Raw genomic sequence first — 24,476 nt, forward strand, 5'->3', positions numbered from 1 at the left:
TTATGCTCGAAATGTTGACTCTCCTGCGCCTCTGATGCTGCCTGATGGGCTGTGCTTTTCAGCACCACACTTTCGACTCATCTCCAGCACCTGCAGTCCTCACTTTCTCCTAATTTAATTTAAATACCATACGAATTATAGTATTCATACTATAAATAGCTGAAGAGATATAAAATTGACAGTGTTCCAAGCAATTTTCTCCGATTATGCCATGGTTGGGTCTGATGATGATATTTGCAGGCATGTGATCTACAAGGTCACATTGATTTGTGGTGTACAAGGTTCAAGTTGGAAGTTTGATGTAGTATTTTCTACTTTTTGGGACAAGTCCCAGCTACAATGAAGTTCGGCAACCTAGGCGAGAACAAATGGGTTCAATTGACATTATTGGTTCACCAGAATAGGATGTATTACAACAATTCCCCAAATTACTTCCACACCTCCCTCGTGACCTGGAGTTTCTTCCCTAGCAGCACCATGCATGGAAATGCAACCTGCAACAATTCAAGAATGCAGCTCAACAACACCAGCTATATTGGGAATGCAAGTGGATTGAGCTCAGTTCAACCTCATCAAGATTGCTCCATCAGGGGCCAGAATTGTTCTATTCTCCCACTAGAAGATTTATTCCCAGTGAATTCAACCCAAATTACAAGTGTGCCCCCAAGGGACACAACTAATTCACACTTAAAAGATCATTTAAAAAGGAAGCAATTTATAAATGGCTCAATTTTGCAGTTGTTTGATGCTTGTGGCTGAACTATTGACACAAGATAACATCAGCTGCAGTATCAGCAAGAAATGGACAACCAATTAGAAGATACTCACACATGCATCCAACTGCTCTGAATCCTATTGAAGATTGTTCATTTGTCAGTGAATTTTACGGCCAGGCAGCTGGGTCCGGCCTGTCTAGGATGCCTCTACCATGGGAAACTAACCAGGAATCTATATGGCTGAGATCAGCATTGTAGGCCTGAACATTTCTGCTTTTTATGGCCGTATCTTTATAGGTAATGTGTTTAAAGTTCTCTCAGCCACTTTGGCAGCTGCTGAGAAAGGCAGATGAGGAGGTATAGTGGCTAGTGAATGGGTGAGGGGCTAGGGTGGCAGCTGGAGCAGTCAGGTGCCAAATGTGTAAAGTGGTACAGATGGAGGGTAGGGTGGGTCAAGTGCCTAGGAGTAGGAGCAAGCGAGGTATGATCAGAGGAGAATTGAGTGTCTGCAGCTGGGATTGGAAAGTCAGTTTTATTGTTAGCGAGGAGCTGGAGAAGATTTTAATCCTGTAAAGTTTCCTGGCTAACTATAAAGTAAGAAATTTGAAATCCTCCAATGCCTCACTCTCCCAGATGCTCCGTAATTGCTCGGTAAGTTTCAGCTTCCTGAGCAGTTCCCACATAGTCGGCACTTCTTAGAAGTCCCATTGAGTATAGTCTAACATACTGTACATCTCCACTATCTGGAGACCAGATAATTTGGAATGAGCACAGCGATTTCTCAAGAAACAACAGGTCTGGCAGAATCTATGGAGAGAGAAACCGAATAAACATGTTCATTTCACTAAGACTCTTCCCCATACTGAAAATTCAGGCCTTAATATCCTTCGCTTTCAACTTAAATTGCCAAATAGTGAAGTAGATGATCGCATGGATATTATAACAAGGATAAACAAGCTTTAGAAAAATTGATATGATTTTACCACCATGGAAAGATTTGACGTTTCATAGTGGGTTAAAGTGACGTCCTATTAAAAAGGAAATCCTGATTTCATGTTTCAGTACTACCTTTCATCTTCCAAACAGGTTGCTTTAAAAAAAAACGGTCTTGCGCAGTAATGATAACTGATCTGATTCTACAACAAAACGTTAACACTCGCAACAAATCAACTTCATAGCATTTTAAGCGTTTTGTGGCGTAGTGGCATAGTCCTTATCTCTGGTCCAGAAGATCCAGCTTTAAGTCTTACCTACCCTCAAGGTGTCATTAACATGTCTGAATAAGATTGCTGCCAAGGGAGGGTCCTTGGCAACAATAATTAACTGTTTCGGACCAGATTTATATCCCAATTATCCAGGTTCAACTTTCCGGGCGTTTTAAAGTGAAACGGAAAAGTAGACGTGACAATTTGTGGGTGGCGCTCAAGACCACACCCTCTCTGCAGAAGAAAATAATGGTTCGCGCAATATTTGGGTCGAGCTGCAGCTTTCAGTGAAGCGTAGTTAGACTCTGCACTTGCTGATTCTGTGGTTCGGGCAGGCAAACCCTGACTCGGTGTCCAGTTTTCTCGCCCGTGAGATCAGAATGGATCACAAACCCTTGCATTTAATTGCGGCAGCTGATCGTAACATGGGGATCGGCATTTCTGGAAATTTGCCGTGGCTCCTACCGTGAGTTTTCACTGCTACAATCAACCTAAATGTTCTGATAGTGTTATTCTATATCTCCACGGCATCCATACAGTGGGAGTGGGAGTGGGGGAGGGAGGGGGAAGAGACGCGTTTCATGGGCTTTTAGACTTGGATATGGAGGGAATTGTCAGAGTAGATAATGTTTTCTGGAAATATTAAAGAAATTTTACGTCCCATAATGAGCTTTGATATTAACCCCCACGGTGGCCTCCCGGGAGAGGAAACATCAATCAGAATGAGGAATTTGGACTTTGCAGATTAAAGCTTGAACTCATTCTCTCTTTGCATTGGAATTTAATGGTCTTTGATGCGACTGTTAATGTTATCAAATGTTGGCAATGCTACTTTACTGCCTTAAGTAGAGCCACAGAGCTGTACAGCAGGGAAACAAACAGACCCTTTGGTCCAACTCTTTTTGTGCTGACGCGATATCCTAGACTGATCTAGTCCCATTTGCCAGCACTTGGTTCCTCTCCCTCTAAACCTTCTTATTCGTATACCCATCCAGATGCCTTTTAAATGTAAATTGTGCCAGCCTTCACCACTTCCACTGGCTGCCATTCCACACCTGCACCACCCTCTGCATGAAAAAATTGTTACTTGGGTCCCTTTTAAATCTTTCCCCTCTCACACTAAACTTATGCCTTCTCATTTTGGATTCCACTACCCTTGGGAAAAGACTTTGGCTATTCACTTTATCTATGCCCCTCATGATTTTATATGGTCACCTCAGCTTCTGACACTTGAGGGAAAATAGCCCCAGTCTATTTAGCCTCTCCCTCTCGCTCAAACTCTCCAACACTGTCAACATCCTTGTAAATCTTTTCTGAACCTTTTCAAGTTTAACAACATCCTCCCTATAGCAGGGAGACCATAATTGAACATAGTATTCCAAAAGTGGTCTGACCAGCAACATGACCTATGTAAAGTCTGTGCACTTTTCTTAAAACTGTTCTCTGCATAATTGGTTGTAAACCTTTTTCTGATAAAGTTCTACTCCTTCACTGTTAACACTCTAACCGTTCCCACCAAAGTGAATTTGATGGTAGTACTGCGAGGGTGTCAGGGCTTGGACCAAATACATTCTCGTCTCAAACTGAATCTGGCGAAAGCTGACAGTGCTGTATACACGTGTTGCTATCTATTATGATCCCAGTCCAGATTGCCCAATTTATGTTATCTCGTTAGGGATCACGAACATGTGAGAATAAGTCACACCGTTCCACAGTTTTAAACAAACAACAATAAACTTTGGTACACACAAAACAATAATACAATCAATACTACATGAACAACTTGTTTATAACAGCCAGAATTAACGTGGTAAATATGGGTGTTAGACTGTGAGCCAACACCCCACGTCAAATGTGTTGGTGACATTTTGTCTTAGCAACTACCTACCCCTCAAACTAATAACAGAATTGAATCACCAAATCTCATTAAACTTCATAAGGGATCACAATTTTTCACTTTTCCTAGTCTCATTAGGTGTTCTGTCGTGGATTGCCTTGATGACTGACTGTTCTCAGTCTGGTCTCCTTTCCTGGGTTTACACTCCTCTGCACTCTAATTCTGTACTTTACTGTTCATTCATAATGTAACTCCAGCTTTTCGTCAACAGATAACATCACTGAGTTGGTCCTAACCCTCGGTTTATTCCTGAACTTCAAACTTGTCTCATTGTGAGCTTTTCAATCCCAACTCCCTCCATTGCCCTGAAGTATTAATGTTCACAGTCCTCTTTCAAGCCCTTCATTAGGTTCCACATATACAGAGTAAACAACATTCTCATTTTATTTTAGTTCTCTTCGACCTCTTCTGAATTTGGACTCCAAGACTTAGCTGCCTACTGATTCCTAGGACAATTTCTAACAGCACAGAGCCAACTAACTGGTTTCCAAAACCCATCTGGTTCATTAATATCCTTTGTCGAACGGCACTGACTGCCCTTACCTGCTCTGGTTACGTGTCACTCCAGAGCCACAGCAATGTGGTTAACTTTTAACTGTGCTTTGGGTAATTAGCGATGGGCAATAAATGCTGGCCTAGCCAGTGACACCTACATCCTTTGAATGATTTCCTTGTTTTTAAAACAAACTGCTGTTGATTCCTCATTGAATCCCCCACACTGAATCCATATGGTTCAATTGTCTGCAAATACAGCTAACTGCAGCATTCTTAACATAGAGTCTGTTTTTTTTTCTCTCTCTCTCCAGTCACATTTCCTGCCTGTAATGCTAGCATGTCTCTTCAGTGACTCATAAACTGTCCTGAGTAACCTATTGAAAACCTTGCAAATACCCCTCCCCTGTGGCTGGGCAGAATTAAATGTTACTAACATTCACCATTATGCTGTTGGAAATAAGTGTATCCTGAAGATCATATTTTCACAGTGCTGGAAATGAATTTGTTTAAATGCTGTATCAAATATCATATCTGATCATAGTCTTCCCAATGTTTGGATCATGTTGTCAGTGTTCAGTTTAAAACCAGTCTTTAACATACATAGAATCCCTACAGTGTAGGAACTGGCCCTTTGGCCCAACAAGTCTACACTGACCCTCCGAAGAGTATCCCATCCAAACTCATTCTCCTATTCTATTACTCTACATTTACCCCTGACTAATGCACCTAACCTACACATCCCTGAACACAATGGCCAATTCACCGAACTTGAACATCTTTGGATTGTGGGAGGAAACCAAAGCACCTGGAGGAAATCTACATAGGCATGGGAAGAACGTGCTCCAGACAGACAGTCACCTAAGGCTGGAATCAAACCCACGTCTCTCGCACTGAGAGACAGTAGTGCTAACCACTGAGCTACCATGCCATTGTTAGTTGCTTCCTTCATTGTCAGTGTCTTGTTCTTCCTAGCATGATGCTAGTCTGAATTTATTGTTACACCACTGATGGGAAGAGTGCACTAGTAATCAAGCCCCACTATTCCATGAAACATTTCATAAGTGTAAATGTCTTACTAAATCACTAAGATTGTTGCATTTCTTTACTTTTACTGTTATCAAGGATAAAATCAGAGTCTCCCACCAGGGTTTATCAGTAAACATGAAAAATTATTTATTATAAACAAACTTGCTGTATAAAAATGGCAAAAGCAATTAATGACTACTGTTATGTAACTTAAATTACATCCTCAATTAAATCTAAACATGCACACATTAGTATAGATAGGGTACACACCTCCGCAGAGATATTATGGATGGGTAAAGTTGTGCAAAAAAGAATCCTGTGAATTAAGGATGGAATGAGATGACTACAATTCTTTTGGTTTCTGTTGACAAGATAGGCCAATGGAAGATCCTCCTTTCAGGCAGCTGATCAATTAGAGCTAGTCTTTTTATTGAGTTAGGAGGTCAATTTTCAGAGCCCTATGAGTGTTTCCCTTTTCTCACAGAGCAAAAGGGGAGCCCTGCTTCCTTAAAAACCTCTCCACAACTGTGAGGGTTTTTTCCAGCTTCTCTTGACAGTCTCCTTTCAACTACACTCCTCCCCAGTCTGTGGCAAGATAGGAACAAACAGTCCAAAACCTTCAACTCATGATTCTTCCAATAATTTCAGAATTTATCTTGTCTCTCTGAACATTTCTGCTTTTCCAAAGTACACAACTTTTTGTAAATGATAAGTGAACCAAAACAGAGTTGTACTTTTGACCCAAACATTCCAAAGTCATGTAGTAAACACCCCATATCCCAGACATTATCTGAAACTTCCATTTTCTAGTCTTTGTTCTAAAAATATACATGGGTCTAACACCACTGGCAGTTCATGGGTGTGTCTACCTGGTAAACTGTTGCCACGAATTGCTGCCATTCCCAATGACGTTGTTTTGATAGGAATTTTATGTACTAACTATGTTTCACCAGGTTAGCCAGTGTATTTAAGGCTCAAAAGGGCTGATTGGGGAACTATAAAGTCATGCTGGAGATATGCAGATGGCAAGTGTGGGATCAAGACCCAGAGATTGTTCTGACCCAAGATTATCTTCAATGGGGTTAAGATCCTGTCCATTATATCATGAGTGTTCATTATATTGTGGATTCTTTTCTGCAGGAATGAACTTAATTACTTTCTTTCGAAGATAACTACTGTCTCTGATCCAGGTATGTGACGATAATGCCAAGAAATAATGTAACTTCAGACTCCTTATTCCTTTGTACAAGTGATAGTTTGATTAGTTTGGAATAAAAATAATTTCCCCCAGTAAACAAAGCTGAGCTGAAGGATAGAACCCATAGAGACTGCAGGTGAAATATTCCCAGCTGATGTCTGACATTAGAGAATTGGTGAATGCTGACAACTCCTAGATTCATAGTTGTTAGAGATGGACAGCATGGAAACAGACCCTTCGGTCCAACTCATCCATGCTGACCAGGTTTCCCAAACTAAACTAGCCCCATTTGCCTGTGTTTGGCCCATATCCATCCAAACCTTTCCTATTCATGTACCTGTCCAAATGTCTTTTAAATGTTGTAACTGTACCTGCATCTACCACTTCCTCTGGCAGTTCATTCTATAAACAAACCAGGTGACCAGTTCAGCAACTTTACAAACTGGGCGGCACGCTGGCACAGTGGTTAGCACTGCTGCCTCACAGTGCCAGAGACTCTGGTTCAATTCCCGCCTCAGGCACCTGTCTGCTTGGGTTTCCTCCCACAGTCCAAAAATGTGCAGGTTAGGTGAATTGGCCATGCTAAATTGCCCATAGTGTTAGATGAAGGGGTAAATGTAAAGGAATGGGTCTGGGTGGGTTGCTCTTCGGAGGGTCAGTGTTGACTTGTTGGGCCGAAGGGCCTCTTTCCACACTGTAATCTAATGTAAAAGTAACATTCAATTTCATGATGCAAATTATTTAACATCCTTGAATTATCATCTCTCAGACTGTTGAGAATGTTCTAGAATGGCTTTTTCTTATTTGTTCCATGGGATCAAAGATGGCAGGCAAAATGGATTTGGAACAACGAGCTGCCTCTTAAAAAGGGAGGAGATCATTCAGGTCTAGCAATGATATATCATAGAATCCTTACAGTGTGGAAGCAGACCATTCAGCTCGTTGAGTCCACACTGACCCTCAAAAGAGCATTCCACCCTACCCTGTAACCTTGCATTTTCCCATTGCTAACCTACCTAACCAGTGCGTCCCTTGACACCAAGGGCAATTTAGCATAGCCAATCCACCTAGCCTGCACACAGAGTCAAAGAGATGTACAGCATGGAAACAGAACCTTTGGTCCAACTCATCTTTGGATTGTTGGGAGGAAATCCACACAGATACAGGGAGAACTTGCAAACTCCATGCAGTCACCCAAGGTGGAATTGAACCTGGGTCCCTGACCCTGTGAGGCAGCTGTGCTAACCACTGTGCCACACTAAATACACTCCCACAATGTGGCTAGAAAGGGTAAATAAAACCAGAGCGCCCTCAGTAACAGAGATGGAGAGTCAGACCAAACACAAAAGATGTATGTAATGTATACCAAGTTGATAATAACAGTGAGAATCAGGCTGAATGCTGTAAATCCAAAGGGCAATGAAAAATAAGAAATAGACAAAGAGCAGGTATAAAAAGGGACTGTCAGCTAACATGAAAAAAAATCCAAACGATAAATATAAATATTGAAAGAGCAGTTGAAAGGAGGATGGAACTAATTAGGGACCACAAAGTTATTCATGAGGAAGTACTGTTGAATTTGAGATTTTCATGGTCACAGTTACCTAATATAGACAGCTGGCCATTTATAAGCAATTTTCAGATAGTTTATTGAGTTTGTCAAGAATCAGCAGTTTAGATAGAATGCATTAATTATCACAGAATATCATAGAATTCATACAGTGTAGAAAGAGACTATTTGACCCAGCAGATCCACACCAATCCATCCCCCTACCCTATCCGTATAACCCTGCACTTCGTATGGCTAATCATCTAGCCTGCACATCCCTGAACATATGGGCAATTTAGCACAGCCAATCCACCTACATTACACATCTTTGGATTGTGGGAGGAAACCAGAGCACCTGGTGGAAACCAGACAGGGAGAGAACATGCAAACTCTGCACAGACACTCATCTGAGTGAGGCAGCTCTGCTAACCACTGAGCCATCATGCCACTGATCAGTCAAAGTATACGACCATGACAATTTATCAATGGTTCATTGATACCAGAGGACAAACAGACTGTTGGCATAGAACGTGTTGGTTTCATTAAAGTTTTGAAGGCAGCATCCTGTTTTCTGGCTGAAATGTTAGGAACTCTTCCCTGGGTTGCCTCCTCCACTACTGGACAATCTTCTGTCTGGTCAAGACAGGGCTTATGCCCAAAACGTCGATTCTCCTGCTCCTTGGATGCTGCCTGACCTGCTGCATTTTTCCAGCAACATTTTTCAGCTCCCGGATAAGGACCACCACCTCCAAGGGTTGCCCAATGAGGACCACTCTCTGCCCCTGCTGACTTATCATTTTATTTTGTTTCAAGGGACAGGTCACTTACTCTGGCAATCACTTGTCTGAATACACTTGGCCAATGACTATGCGGCAACTACCATAGAAGGCTAGTTACTCAAAGGTAAAGTCACCATAGTCTTACTCTTTCATTAGAGAGAGAGAGAGAGATGACTGGTGGTGATTTAATCTGAGGGTCATCACACCTCAGGCAAGGGGAAAGTTGTGAAGGAGAATCCTTCATAATGAAGGAATTTCTGAGTTCAAAGTCACATGTAGATCAGATTAGATTTGGATTTTATTTCCTGAGGGGCCTTAGTGAGCCAGATAGGTTTTTATGACAATCACCAGCCACTTTTAAATTCTAGATTTACTGAATTTATTTTCTGCCACAAGCCATGGTGAAACTCGAACCCATATCCTCAGAGTATTCACCTCTGGATTGCTACATGATGAATACACAACCACCTCCCTCAAAAAGGTGTAAGGATAAATCCAGCAACTGCTGGCAAGTCAGTGTATAAAGCTTTTAGAAGTGATAAAATTCACCATCCCTCGGACAAATGTGAATTAATTAAGGAAACCCAGCAAAAGTTTAGTAAAGGTAAAATGTGTTGAACTAATTTTACAATTAACTGGAAGGACTGATGAGGATAATGAAGTTGATGTGATTGTTTTGTATCTGCATTTCCAAAAAGCATTTGATAGTGCTGTGTATCAGCAAAATGGACCTGTGGAATAATGGATGGCAGCATGGATGCAAAGTTGTGTAAAGGAAAGATGGTTTTGGACAAGAGGAATGCTTATAGTGGGGATCCCCAGGAATAGGTATTGGGTCCACTGACTTGCTGATCTATATTAATAACCTAGATTTGTGTGTACAAGATGTAATTTCATGATTTGCAGGTGACACAAAATTTGGAAGCATTGAGAACCCATGAGCAGGATACTGATAGAGTTCAAGAAGGCAGAGACCAGATGGTGGAATGAGAGGACATGTGCAAGATGAAATTTAATACAGAGGAATGCAATGACTCCTTATGAAAGAAAGAACAAGGAAAGGAAACATAAAACAAAGGATACAATTCTAAAATGGGTGTCAGAGAACAGGATTATCCCTGAAGGCAGTCGTTCACCCATTGTTTGAGTTCATACTAAGCTTTGACATTTTTAGACTCCTCTCCAAACTGAGAAGGTAAAATGTTTTTTCTAATTCATTGAGGAATTGTAGCCTTCACTGGCTGGACTAGTACATCCACTTGACTCTTGAGAAGGTGGCAGTGAGCTGTCTACTTCAACTGCTAAAGGTCTTGGTGTAGAGGGACACCCACAATGCTGATAAGGAGGGAGTTCCAGGATTTTGAGCCAGCAACATTGAAGGAATGGAGATATATTTCCAAGTCAGGATGGTGAGTGGCTTGGAGGGGAACTTGCAAGTGGTGTTGGTGTTCCAATGTGTTTGCTGCCCTTATCCTTTTCTAGAAGGTAGTGGGTCAAAAGTTATTAACACATCAAAAGGGTGATGACCATCTGACCTATTTTCTCCAACTTTAATCCAAAATTCCTCTGAAATAGCTGCTACAATACACTTGGAGTTTAGAACAGCAGCCAGGGATCCAGGAAGTGCCATTGTTCTCAAGAACCTTGATGAGGAACGGAAGGGTAGTAATGGGCTATTCTACAGCAGAGAGAGGATGGGGAAAAAGGTGTGGCGCTGGAAAAGCACAGCAGGTCAAGCAGCATTCCAGGAGCAGGAGAGTCATGTTTCGGGCATAAGCCTTTCATCAGGAACGTGGGGAGTGAGGTGGGGACCAAGGGGGGGCTGAGAGATAAATAGGAGGGCAGGGGTGAAGGGATGGTAACTGGGAAGGCAACAGGTAGATGCAGGTGGGGGTGATAGTGATAGGTCAGAGGGGAAGGTGGAGCAGATAGGTGGGAAGGAAGATGGACAGTTCAAGAGCGTGATGCCGAGTTGGAGGTTTGGATCTGGGATGAGGTGGGGGGAGCAGAGATGAGGAAACTGTTGAAGTCAACATTGATCCCGTGTGGTTGGAGGGTCTTGAAATGTTCTTCCTCCAGGCGTTGGGTGGCTTGGATTTGGCAGTGGAGAAGGCCCAGGACTTGTATGACCTTGGTGGAGTGGGAGGGGGAGTCGAAGTGGTCAGTCACAGGCTGGTGGGGTTGTTAGGTGCAGATTCTACAGCAGGGTTGATAAGCTGAGATGACAAGTAGGAACACCTCAAATCAATTAACAACTGGACTATGGCATTAAATAATTGAGGATAGCAGGGCAATTTGTAATGTCTTTAGCATCCTGCACTTCATAAATAGGGACACGGTGTGTAAAAGCTAACAGATTATGGTGAACCTTTATAAAAGTCTGTTTATGCCTCAACTGGCGTATTGTGTCCAGTTTTGGGAATCACACTTCAGGAAGGTTGTAAAGGTTTAAGAGAGGACACAGAAGAGTGTCTCCAGGAATGAAAGACTCAAGTGGATAGATTGGAGAATCTTGGGGCTGTACATCTCAAAGAAAGGTGAGACGCAATTTAGTCGACCTGTTCATTTACCACAGAAAGCTGATGAGGTTGGATCATTAAAGTATATTCAAGGCTGAAATAGACAGGTTTTTAATCAGAAAGGAAATAAAGTGTAATGAGAATAAGGCAAGCAAGTGGAGTTGAGGATTAGCAGACTGCTCGAGATCTCATTTGAATGGCAGAGAAGTCTCAATGGACTGATTGGTCAATTTCTACTCCTCCATCTTGTGGTCTTGTAGTCTTAATCATGAGGGGTCTAGACGGAGCAGATAGAAAACAAATGCTCCCATTGGTTGGAGGATTGAGAATCAGATGGCACTGAGTTAAGGTGAGTGGCAGAAGAAGCAAGGGGACACATGAGAAAAAATGTTTGTATACGGCAAGTGATTAAAGTCTGGAATGCATTGCCTGAGAGTTTGGTGAAAGAAGATGAAGTGATGGCTTTCAAAAGATGATTGAAGTAACACCTGAAGGGAGAGAAATTGCAGGGCAGTAATGGTAGGGTGTAGGACTAGTTGTGTTGGAGGGAGTTTGTATAAACATGTTGAGCTGAATGAAGGTTCTGTGATCTTTCTGTCATTCTAAATTAAACTGTTGGACTTGATTGAAATGTAGAGTGTGGATGTCATTTTACATTATTTCAATTTCAGGCAAGAAGAACCTCATCATCTGTGGTAAAGGGAGTGCCGTCAAGGACAGTTTATCTTTGCCAAACTGCTATTGTGTTGTATTAAGCAGAACATTGTGGTAAGTTGTACGAGGCTTGAAATAGAGACAAATGGACTTACACAAGAGATAAAGGATCCAATCTTCATTCTCTTTACTGGGAAAGTGGTAACTTGAAGTCCAAAGGTGAAGTGTGAGCCCTGAAAAGTTAGCAAGCTATGTTCTTAAAGGATTGTATTTTTAATTGGTTAAAATGTTACCTACTTTCACCTCAGCAGTAACACAACAGCCCATTACTAACTTTCCTTTCCTTGTCAAAGCTCTTGGACATCCACTGGATGCCTGGCCCTAAATTCCAAGTGCAAAATAGGAGCCATTTTTAAGATGCAAAATGATGAAAATTGGGGCTATAGGTCAGACTGTCATCACCCTTTGATATAAAAACCAAACTTTATCTTCCTAAATTGGCTGCCATTCAGAGGACAATCCCAAGAAGTTGACATTTAACATGGACTTAACTAATGGGTCAACTGCTCTGTGTCAGGGATTACCCTCATACACAGGATTGCCTCCCATGTTCAGCTAGCATTCTGAACTGTCAGGGAGTCTGAAGTTATTATGGCCCCAATTGTAGTCCTACACAGATAGGTTTTGAATGAGATGAAATCTACCCATTGGGCAGGCTCTCCCCACTCCCATAGTGAGGGAAACTTGAAGGGAGAACTGGGACAAAAGTTGGAAAGGATAGCTGTGTAAATTGACCAATGTGTTGCTATTGCTAGTAGATCTTGTTTGCAGGTAGGGAGGACTGGCAATGTTTAACCAGCAGCTGGTTCATTTACGAACATATGGATAAGGTGCAGGAATAGACTATTTGGACCCATGAGACTGCTCTGCCATTCAATACAGTCATGCCTGATCTGATCATAACTTCAAATCTGTATTCCTTCTCCCAATAATCTTTCAGCCTCTTGCTTATCAAGAATCTATCAACCTCTTTCTTAAAACTATTCAAGGCCTTTGCTTCAACCAGCTTTTCAGGGGGAGAGCTCCAAAGAGTCAAGACCCCCTGAGGCAACAATCTTACCTAATCTCTTTTTTAAACAGGTGTTTAAACAGTGACCCTTAATTCTAAAATTCTTCCACATCTTCTCCACATCCACCCTGTCAAGACCCTTCAGGATTTTGTATGTTTCAGTCAAGTTGCCTCTATCTCTCCAACGCCTGTCCAACATTTCCACAGTCAACGTGCCCCATTCCAAGTATTAGCCTAGTAAACGTCTCTGAACTGTCTCCAACATATTTGTTTAACCAAATGCTGTTGGCAGATTTGTAAGGTGGGGTGAGGGGTTAGTAGATGTCAAACCGCACCCCAGTGAGGCCAAAGCCTGCTAGGTCCTGGCACCGACAAGGTTTTTGATATTCACTCTTCCTTCCACAATGTGTGGTGAACCACCTGGTACTGGGGCTTTCCCTCCGCAATGATGGCCAGACAACTCTTTATTTAATGAAAGATCAAACCTGTTTAAGCGATCTGCTGAAGATGGAGCTGCTCTGATCGACCGAGGCAGTCCATTGGATTGGATTGGCCAACTCATCATCAGCAAATGCCAACTTGGAACCGGAGGCTGCACCTAACCCAGAGAGCCTGCATATTGAACAATTGAAGTTGGATGCTGTCTAGGAAGAATCTAAACTATAGAGGATAAAACACATTCCAAAAGAATTTATTGGCGATACTCAAAATTCTCAATCAGCATCCTTTCTCATGCCATATAAATTGTTCTTCCCTTTGAAATTTGGTATTTTTTCACCTGTCCTGATGAGCTTCAGTAACTCATCTCCTCTGTTAGTAAAATTTATTTTTTTTGATTACCAACATTACTTTCAAAAATAAAACAAGCTTATATCTACTTGCTAATTGAAAGAAAAAAAAGCCTTTACTTTAATTCTCCAGAGCTTCTGAGACTAAAGCATCTTCTACTTAATTCTTTGTTCATTGATCAAAGAAATGAATACTGACAGCAAAATCCTATGTGGCATTTATTTAAGAGCAGGTGAATGCTCGACAATGATTTAAATTTAGAAGTTATATATGTATCCAGGAACATGAGTGACTTTGACTTTTTTCTTGATCAGTTCAGTGCCTGACAATGCAGACTATCTCTGCCGGGATCTGACCAGTGCTATTCAACTTGCTTCAATGCCACCTCTAAGTGAAGAGATTGAAACAATATGGGTTATAGGTGGCGTCAAACCCTTTGAGGTAAAGCTGTGAAAAGTGTTTGAAATATTAGTCAGTGTTTATCACATCGATTTATGTCAGAGTTCTGCAGCTTAGTTGCCCTCCTGCTCTTTGGGGTGATGACACCATCACGTTATATGAGATTTGCACGGAAACCAGTGCTTTCTCCACATCCTGGAGAAATGTGTAAACTCTGATGATAAGCTGGTCCATTTACATGCAACTGCCCTCTTTCTGTTCTACAGAACTGTGAACTTCCTGTATTGAATAAATCTAGGCTTGAGTAAAGGAAACCATTTCAAAATTTGCAGACCCAAGAAAACTTGAAATTACTATGAACTGCAAGGACAATGTTGATAGATTTCAAGATACAGGCTGGTTGAATATGCTGACGTGTGGTAAACTCCTTAAGAATTTCAGAAGTTTCAATGTGATCGCTTCTCTGAGTTTTAATGAATACAGCTGCGTCTACTCAATCCCTTCTTTTTGGATAATCACCACATGGCAGAAAATGAATCCTTATTGCACTCCCTCTAAGACAAATATGCTCTTTCTTAGGTAGGGAGACTGAAACTAGACAGGGCTGTCTCCCTGAGGTGCAATGAAAGAAACCCTATTCTCGTTCTCAATACAACATCTAAATACTCCACATCTTATCCTTTTAACTTCAAGAACTAAGACATATTGGCCAAATGACTCTACATAGAGAAATCATTCTGTTCCTTTACTGGTTGTGTGTGTGTTTGTGAAGGGAATATTTATCATTTCTAGTTTCATATTACAAACTGGCTTATCCAGTTTTTGCAACTTCACTGAATATGATTTGTTTTTTGATACATCAATAATTTTGAGTTGATTGAAGAAACATGGTTGATGAATTCCCCTATTTTAAATTTAGTGAAAGCATACAATCGACCTTATTGAGAATTGGGTAAAACAATTAAATGTGGGGCCAATAGAGTAGTGGGACAAGAGAAAGATGGTACGTTCCTTCCATCTGGGTCAGAGTGTATTGTAGTTTTCCAATCGATCCTACCTACCCCATTCTTTACACCTACCTGCCTATAGTTTTCATTGCAGGAGTATGCGGTCCCTGCAATCTCTAACTGGAAACCAAAACAAATTAAGATCATTAACCTGGTCCTAATAATTCCCTGCAATATAGACCGGTGCCCCATCGTCCCAGCCAAACAGGTGGAGCTGGTTTGAAATTGATCTTTTACGTTGTGTAGTGTTGTGCTAAACTAACTTCTTTACACTATCGTGAGCAATTGTTTCCTGCTGTATAATCAGGAATTACTCAACATGTCATTGAGTAATTTGCTCCAGGTGAAGGAAGCTCTCTTTGTATATGTTACAGTAACCATTGTAAAGGCCCTTTAAAAGATCCTGTGCTGTGAGGGGATCTGATGATGTCGTAGCAGTTTCACTGATCCGGTAATGCTGAAGCCCAGGCTAACGCCCTAGAGACAAGGGTACAAATCCTCCCACAACAGAAGGTGACATTTGAAATCCATGAACAAAGCTGGAATTAAAAGCTAGTCTGACTAGTACACCAATGCCTTTTAGGGAAGGAAACCTGATGCTGTTGTTTGGACTGGTGTACGTGTGACTCCCCAGCAATGTGGTTGACTCTTAACTGCCCTCTGAAAGGGGCTGGCAATCCTCTCAATTCAAGGGTAATTAGGGATGGCCAACAAAATGTTAGCCCGTGTTTCAGGAAAGAAGAAAAAGGTTGCAAAGCCACTAATCAATTTTCTCTTTCTGTTCACAGGAGGCCATGAAGCATCCAAACTGTGATCGGATCTACCTCACACATATCATGGCTGAATTCAGCTGCGACACTTTCTTCCCAAAGTTCGACTGGAACACGTTTAAGCTGCTTGATGAGTGAGCATCAAAATCTTTGTTTTAACAGAAATGTTCCAGGTCAGAAATGAAGATCTGGGGATAGGGGTTATGATGGGATGAGGGGGTGGTAGGTAGATTCTGGTCACGGTGAGTGGGGAGTCTGTGAGAACTAGCAGAGGGAGGTGCAGTTTCAACATGAGAGGGAGGATCAGTGGGGGGTTGTCTTGGGAACTTAAAAACTGGAATGGGTGGGGATTGAGGTTAGCTGCCATTTAATGAGCTCTGAGGAAGGGTTGCTGGACCCAAAATGTCAATTCTGATTTCTCTTCACAGATGCTGTCAGATCTGCTGAGCTTTCCCAGCAACTTCTGTTTTCGTTTTTGACATTTTAATGCATTGAATCACAACATTATCACTCTCTGTTGGCTCACCTACTGAAATCCCTCAGACTCAGCCTTCAGTCTTCGTGGATCAGTCTCTCACAGGCTGTCCCACGGTATACGAGAACTAAAGGCATTGATGCTAAGGCTGTTTTTCCAGAGTGCAGATGATGATTCACAAAGAATGAATGATTTGGAACTACCTGTAGGAGAGGCTGAAAGAGATTGATGGGCAAGTCAGGACAACACTGTCTCAAATGCGAGTGGACTGATCAAGGCACATTCCCTATTTGTCGAAGGATATTCTGTACAGTGGTTTCACTGGCAGCCCCTCAATTAACTATCTCAGTCGGGTCTTCGGGAAATACTTTGAAAACTTACTTTCTGAGGTTGGGAGAGACTGGGAAAGTGAGATTAGTTCCTCTGTCAAAGAGAGGGAAGAGGAGAGAGTAAATAATTTGGCTCATGGATTTAATTGAGGCAGGTCTCTCATAGTGAGATATGATACTAACTGGAATAGGAATGGTTAATCCTCATACAAGGGCAGGTTCAGCTAGTAGGATAATGGAACACCGGTACACATTCAAGATAAGGCAGGTATTAGGCTTATGTTAAGACGTGCTTAGGTCCCATGTGGGGCGGGTGGTCATTATATTGAGAATTTCCTGCGGTCTCCTCCCATTTGGCTGTGAGAACTTTGATGCAAAGCCCAGATACCTGCTGTCAAAGGGCTTCCACAAATCTTCTGCCAAGATTACAGTTGATCAAGGAAAGCCTTGGAAAAATCCCCAGGGAAGGTTTCTGTGGATGATTGGGCTAAATGGGCTATCTCACATCTTTGAGTTCCCACCACCATATCAAAGGTATGCTCCATTGCATGGAATTCCTGTTCAAAGCGCCTCCATTTTCAGAGGTCTTTCTTCCCTCTCCTTCCTCCCATTTACTTTCAGTGAAAAGGGAGTTTAGCCATCTTGTCTCCACACTCTGAAATTCTACCCTAAACTTCCTTCAAATCTCTGACCTTCAAAAGATTCCTTAAAATCTGTCTTTTTGATAGTGGAAGAGTCTATGGTAATTAGTTCGGAAAAATACTGGAAAACAGCTAAGAACATATAGATTAGGAGCAGACTAGATCATTGGATAAGATCATGGCTAATCTAATTGCTGCCTGAATTCCATGTTCTTGTTTGCCCTGATACCATTTCACTCCCTCATTATTTGCCTTGTGGTTTACAGGAAGTGATCATCAGTGTTGCTGATTATGTTCATACAGGTCCATGGCTTTTCATGTAAAACTTTTGTGTTTAGGTTTCCTGGAGTTCCAAGTGACATCCAAGAGGAAAATGGCATCAAATATAAATTCCAAGTCTTTCAAAAGGTTTGCAAAGAATAAATCTCAATATTAAACTTTGTGTGTGTAGTGATTGGAACCAGGTGGATCTTCTTGATTACGAGATTCTTGATTGGGGTTGTTAACCTGGGACACATCTCCGGGACACCTACACCAACCGACCCCACTCCCCAGTGGCCAACCACTTCAACTCCCCGCTCCCACTCTGCCGAGGACATGCAGGTCCTGGGCCTCCTCCATCGCCACTCTCTAACTACCTGACACCCAAAGAACGCCTCATCTTCTGCCTTGGGACCTTCCAACTACATGGCATCAATGTGGATTTCACCAGTTTCCTCATTCCCCCTCCCCCCTACCTTATCCCAGTTCCAACCTTCCAACTTGGCACCGCCCTCATGACCTGTCCATCTTCCTTCCCACCTATCCACCTTCCTTCCCACCTATCCACTCTGAACTATCACTATTACCCCCACCTCGGTCTACATATCACACTCTCAGCTACCTTTCCCATTTATCTCTCCATCCCCTCGGCTCACAAGTCTTAGTCCTGATGGAGAGCTCTTGCCCAAAACGTCGATTCTACCTGACCTGCTGTGCTTTTCCAGCACCCCACTCTCGACTTTAATCAGGAAGACCTGGCTGACCAATATAAACAGAGGATTCCACTGTGTCTTGCACCTACACACACAACATGGATACCGAGGAATATGGGTACTATGGCTGTATGGCAGTAGTGAGGGGGGTATAAATCTGTTAGTACTTTTTTTTTTCAAACTTTTGTATCTTCTGCCCAATGGAACAGCGTGGAAGGGAGTATAACTGGGATGGGAGGGGTATTTGATTATGTTGGCTGCTTTCCCGAGGCAGTGGGAAGTATAGACGGAGTCAGTGGAAGAAACAGGGATTTTTTTGTGATGGACTGGGCTGCATTCACAACTCTGTAGTTTCTTTAGGTCTTCGGCAGAACTGCGGCTCCAACTGTGATCTTATTGAATAGCGAGCATGCTTGAAGGGACAGATGCCCTATTCCTGCTCGAATTTTTTTTTAATGAAAGAAATGTTACACTTCCCTAGCAGATCTTCTCGGGACACCCAAAAGTGCTTTAAAGCCAATGAAGTAAACGTAGTCACTGTTGTAATATATATCTAGCAATGATGTGGGTGACCAAATCATCTGTTTCGTGTTGGTTAAGGGATACATTTTGGTCAAGAATTGAGAGAAAGACAGCGAAGTCTTAAGAGGAGGCAGTGAATTCAAGACAGGCACGTGCAAAGGTTCAAAGGACTAGACAAGGGGGAAACTAAACCTATCAATAGCGGCAGAAATGCCACATTACAAAGTTGAGCCTTGAATGAAGAGGATGCGTTTAGCTCAAGTTAATGGTTAAACGACGACGATAGGAAGGCATCCAAACAATGACATGGTGCACTGCAATCATGTTCTCAATAATTTAAAGATGATCTTGGCAGCAGTCCAATCATTCAAACCGATCAATAGCTCAGTATTACACTCTCGGGAACCTCTCACAGAACTAGAACACTGTTTGCTCCTTCTACTTTGCCACGTTCACAGCTAGGGCTGTGTTGTCAGTCAACACAGAGATGGACTTTGGTTCCCCAGAGAATATTTATGGGATTTGTGAGACTAAATTCAATATTTGGCACAGCTGGAACTATCAGAAAGACAGTACACATATTAACAGGAATTTCAACAAATTCCAAGAAGGTCATTTAATCAAAGCAAGTTTTGTTACATTGGTTTCTATAATCTTGGAAAATTAATCATTGACACCAAGACAAGTCAGAAAGTATGATGTGAGGAAGACGTAAGGAGGTTGTAGATGTACATATGTTGAGTGAGTGGGCAAAAAGCTGGCTGATGGAAAATAATGTGAGCACATATAAAGTTGCTCACTTTGTACAGAGTACAAAGCACTAATATTTAAACAGAGAATGACCTCAGAATTATAAAGGGTAAGGGAGATTTGGGTGTCCTGGTAGGAGTCAGAGGCTTGTGAGTAACTTAAAAAAAAAAAGGATTAACTATATTCCTTTTATTTGTAGTGCACGGGTCCCTTCTTATGAAAGCATATCACTTTTATTAAACATAACTGAGCCACAGGCTCAACTGGAAGGAGTTGTTAATGTAGCTAATGATACACTCTGGATTGTTCAGCAAGTGTTGTCCAATGGCAGAATCAGACCTTGCAATGAATATCCATATCTACTCCTTGTGAGAAGGCTGACAGGAAAAGTAACCACGAGCTTGATGGATTTGTTTATGAAAAATTATTAACAACTAGCACATAACAGGAGGCCATTTGATAACTCAAAACTGTTTCACTCCTCAATTAGACCATGACTGATTTGCACATGGTAAACATTTTGTTTTGTTTTATATTTTCTGAGTTGGGGAGCTGTATGCAGAATTTCAGGTTTTCCTGACCTTTTAGGTGAATACATTGCTTTTTTTCCCCTAGTTGCCCAAATGGAATCTGCCAATCATTTTAAATACACCAATCTGTCTCTGGCTGAAATCTCATATATTCAGTATGTGCAAAACCTGAATACAATACGAACCGCAACATCGCAAAGACAGACTTTGGTAGACAAGAGAGTCAGGGGCAGCCAGGAAAATGTTATTGAGGCCACAATCAGAACAGCTGTGATGTTACTGAATGCTACAGCAGGCTCCAGGGGCTGAGCGTCCTACATACCTGCTCCTATGTTCCAGCTTCAAGGGCACATCTTGGGTTGACACACCCTGGTACTTACTGGCCGGTTAGTCCTCAATGCTCAAGGGAGCAACTGGGTTAAACAAGGGTCTCTCTTTCCTCCAGTTCATCTTTCCACAACGGACTTCAAAATCCTTCTTGGTTCCTGTGAGCAGTTCCAGGCTGTCTCTTTTCACATCATACCCTAAAGAGATCAGCCTCTTTATGCGACGGTGCACAATCTGTGGAGACAGCTCGAGAACTGTAGGGCTCGCTCTGACCTGTTCCACTGAAAACCCTTCCCGTAAAATGGCAGTGAGGCGCTCCTCCAATATGGGAGCCGAGAAGTACAGCAAGGCCGGGCAGCTCATGAAAATGATCTTCAATCCCTCATCAGTGCACTGCAATGACTGTCGACAGAATGCACTGCTTTTCTCCATAGTACTGAGGGATAGCTCGGCTATCAACCCTTTGAGCTTGGAGATGAGCTTTAGGAGCTCAGCATTGCTGAAGCCTAAGGATTGCAGAAAGGTCAGGTTTTCACACACCAAGTTTGGAGGTTTCAAAAAAATGAAAGGATTTTGGCTCAGCAGTTTCATTAACCAGATCCTCATGTCAGCCTGTTTACCACCCAGCTGAAGGTAGGTCTGCTGTAAATTCTCAATCACAGCCCTGTTCTGATCCACACCACTACAGAAAGTCTGGGGAGAACTGACCAGCAAGCGACCGATGATCCTGTTATTTATGTTTAATGCTTGGAAATATTTGATATTGTCCTGTCGATTCTTGTGGTTTTTTATTGTAAAGAATGATTCTGGGAAGCGCTCAATAATTCTTGCCAGTTCCTTCTCATTGGTGCACAATCTGCCCCATAACTCCTGCTGGGCTCTGATTTCTGCTGGCTTGCAGAGGATGGCCTCAGGATATCGTTCCAAAATGAGGGCTACCTTCTTCCCCTCAACTCCTATTTCCTTTAAAATGCTGGCAGTTTCATAGACATAAACCTCGTTCACAAGCAAAACCCAGTTTTTCAGCTGACGAATCCTCGCTACGTCCACTGACAGCTGCTTCAGACTCTCCACAGTCTGTCTGTTTTCCTTTCGCTGTGCACTGGAGGCTGTGAACTGAAGGCAGCCTCTGTACAGTCCTTGGCTGCATAGGGCTGAAGGAAACCAATGTTCCCCATACCGTCCACTGTATAACAATCCTAATCGAAACATCTTCTAGAGAGAGCTGGATCTGAACATTTTCATATCACCTTGGACTGAAGGAAAGCTAACAGTGAAAGCTATGACCGCACAAGTTATGACAGCACATTTGAAGTGTTTAAAATAATGATTAGTTTTGATAGAGTAAATACAGAGAACGTTGACAATGACAGAAGGGCTGGCAACCAGAGGGCACCAATATAAGGTGATTCGAGAACGGTTATAGCACTTAAAGAAACTATTCGGCCCATCCAGCCTCTGCCAGCTCTCAGCAAGAGCACCTCAGTTAGTCCCTCTCCTCTCTCTGTCAACACTACACCTTCTTTTCCTTCAGGTACTTATATAATTCCATTTTGAAAGCCAGAGTTGGACCTGTCCCCACCATGTTCTCAGGTTGTGTATTCCAGATCGTAGAATGGATCTTGCTGTCTGCAAATTGTTTCCTTGTGTTTTTACTGCTTCTTAAGCAATGTTTTCAATCTGTAACCCTCTTGTTCACAATCCTTCCAACCTGTGGGAACAGGTTCCCTCTATTTATTCTGTCCAAATTGCTCATGGCTTTGAATATCTGTCAAAACTCCCTTTAACCTCTCTTCTGCAAGGAAAACAGTCCTAATTTCTTCTGTCTAGCTTCATAACTCAGGTTTCTCACACCTGGAACCTGTCTTATGAATCCTTTCAGCATTCTTTCTGAAGCCTTCACCTTAGAGCTTCTGAAAGTAGGGGTCAAGATCCAAAGTGGGGCTGTGAGGTCCAAGGCAGTGATGGCTGTTGAGGAACTCTAACTTATAATATAGGATCAAGAGTAGGCCATTCAACCCATTGAGCTTGCTCTACCCCATTTAATACGATCTTGACTGATCAACATATCAATGCACTGTCGTCATAACCTTTTATGCCTCTGATATTCAAACATTTTTTAACTTCTAATTTATGAATATATTCTAAATTCTGTACTCCAGTGTTTTGGAAGCTCAAAGATTCATAACTCTCAGGGTTGAAAAAAAAACATCATTAATGACATCCCCCTTATTGTTAAATTGTGCCCCTGGTTCTAGACACATCAAACAGTGGAAATATCTTATCTGCATTTACCCTATCGCTTTAAGTACTTCATAGTTTTCAATGAGATCACCTTTCATTCTTTGAAATTCTAGAGAATACAGTCCCAGTTTGCCCTCTCTCTCTCTCTTCATTGGACAGTCCCACCATCCCTGGACACAAGTCTAGTAATCCTTAGTTGCACTCACTCTCTAAGAGTAATATCTTCCTGGAAACAAAAAAGGAAATCAAAACGTACAATACTCAAGGTATGGTCTAACCAAGCTCCCATACAATTGAAGCAAGTCTTCACTAACGCTGTAGTCAAAACCTCCTGTGATAAAAATTAATGTTCCATTAGCCTTCTCAATAACTTACTGCATCTGCGTGTTAGCCTTTACTGATTTATTTGGCAAGGACACCCAAATACCCCATCCTACACTTTCCAACTTTTCACCAATTAAAAAACTCTGTATCTGTTCTTCCTACCAAAGTGGATAACTTCGACATTTTTCCACATTATATTGTCACATTCTTGCCTAATTGTTGTATCTATGCAAATCCTCCCAAAATCGCTTTACATCTTCCTCACAGTACACATTTCTGATAAGCTTTGTATTTTATGCAAGATTTGAAATATTCCTTTTGGTCTGCAAGTCTCCATCACAGATGTGTTCCAAGTACAGATCCTTGCAGTACTGTCCGAGTCATAGCCTACCAATGCTATTTAGATTCCTGGAATCATACAGCACAGAAGCAAACTCTTCAGTCCAACTCATCCGCGCGGACTAGACATCCCAATCTCATCCAGCCCCATTTACCAGTCCTTGGCCCAAAACCCTCTAAACCATACCTACTCATATACCTATCCTGATGCCTTTAAATGTTGTAATTGTACCCACATAAGCCACTTCCTCTGACAGCTTGTTCCATACATGCACACCCTCTGCATGAAAAAGTTGCCCCTCAGGTACTTTTTAAAATCTATACCCTTAGGTTTTTTAAATCTGTGCCCTCTAGTTTTATTCCTATTCTAACAGTTTTATTCCTACACAGATGCTCCACCATGCCCCGTTCTCAGAGGTCGGAAAAGGTTTAAGAAGCACCAGCTCACATTCTCCCTGAAGTGTGGATCCTAACACAACTACTCCAGCTGAGGCCTAAGTGCTGTCTCACACATCTTTCCAATGCTCTGATTTGAGAGGTGCTGCAGATTCCATATCAGTTTCCTCAAGGGATGACCATGTGGAGATTGCGGCCCCTTGCCCACTCTGGGATTTCTTTTGGGCAGGTCAAAAGTGGGCCTTCAACCGCTCCCGGATCCCCTGGGCTCTGCCTCCAGGTCGCAGGCTGTCAATGTACTCGCCCCGTCCCATCGCCGCAGCAGGCTTCCAGGCCCTACCTTCTCCCGCAACCGGCCAATGGGAGGGCCCCATCCTCTCTCCGCCCCCAACTCTGGGGTGGGGGGAACAGGCCAATCCCGAAACCCGCCCCCAGGGAAACCCCGCTCCCTCTGGTGACGGAAATAACAGCCACACCCTCTCACTGTAGCCCCGCCCCACAGCGTAACACCGCTCCCTCTGGTGACGGAATAACAGCCACACCTCCTCACTGT

The 24,476-nt window shown here is 42.4% G+C and overlaps 2 protein-coding genes across 3 annotated transcripts; one reads left to right on the forward strand and one right to left on the reverse strand.

Moving 5' to 3' along the window:
* Positions 1-50: 50 nt before the first annotated feature.
* On the reverse strand, positions 51-21,847 carry mterf2 (mitochondrial transcription termination factor 2). Of its 2 annotated transcripts, XR_006314556.1 has the most exons (2): positions 20,616-21,847; positions 51-354 (listed from the first exon to the last, which is right to left on the reverse strand). XR_006314556.1 is itself a non-coding variant. In XM_043709857.1 (1 exon), the coding sequence occupies exon 1, from the start codon at positions 21,830-21,832 to the stop codon at positions 20,681-20,683; it is 1,152 nt and encodes a 383-aa protein (XP_043565792.1). In that variant the 5' UTR covers positions 21,833-21,847; the 3' UTR covers positions 19,631-20,680. The 2 variants fall into 2 exon arrangements, 1 of the variants encoding a protein (XP_043565792.1); XM_043709857.1 differs by lacking the exon at positions 51-354 and having other exon boundaries at positions 19,631-21,847.
* zgc:153031 lies at positions 1,971-24,000 on the forward strand. Its single transcript, XM_043709858.1, has 7 exons — positions 1,971-2,387; positions 6,480-6,529; positions 12,056-12,152; positions 14,211-14,337; positions 16,091-16,206; positions 17,856-17,925; positions 23,918-24,000. Exons 1-7 carry the CDS (start codon positions 2,302-2,304, stop codon positions 23,984-23,986), a joined length of 615 nt encoding a protein of 204 aa, XP_043565793.1. The 5' UTR covers positions 1,971-2,301; the 3' UTR covers positions 23,987-24,000.
* The last annotated feature ends 476 nt before the right edge of the window (positions 24,001-24,476 follow it).

The sequence above is a fragment of the Chiloscyllium plagiosum genome, chromosome 19 (genome assembly GCF_004010195.1).
Source record: "Chiloscyllium plagiosum isolate BGI_BamShark_2017 chromosome 19, ASM401019v2, whole genome shotgun sequence".
NCBI lineage: Eukaryota > Metazoa > Chordata > Chondrichthyes > Orectolobiformes > Hemiscylliidae > Chiloscyllium > Chiloscyllium plagiosum.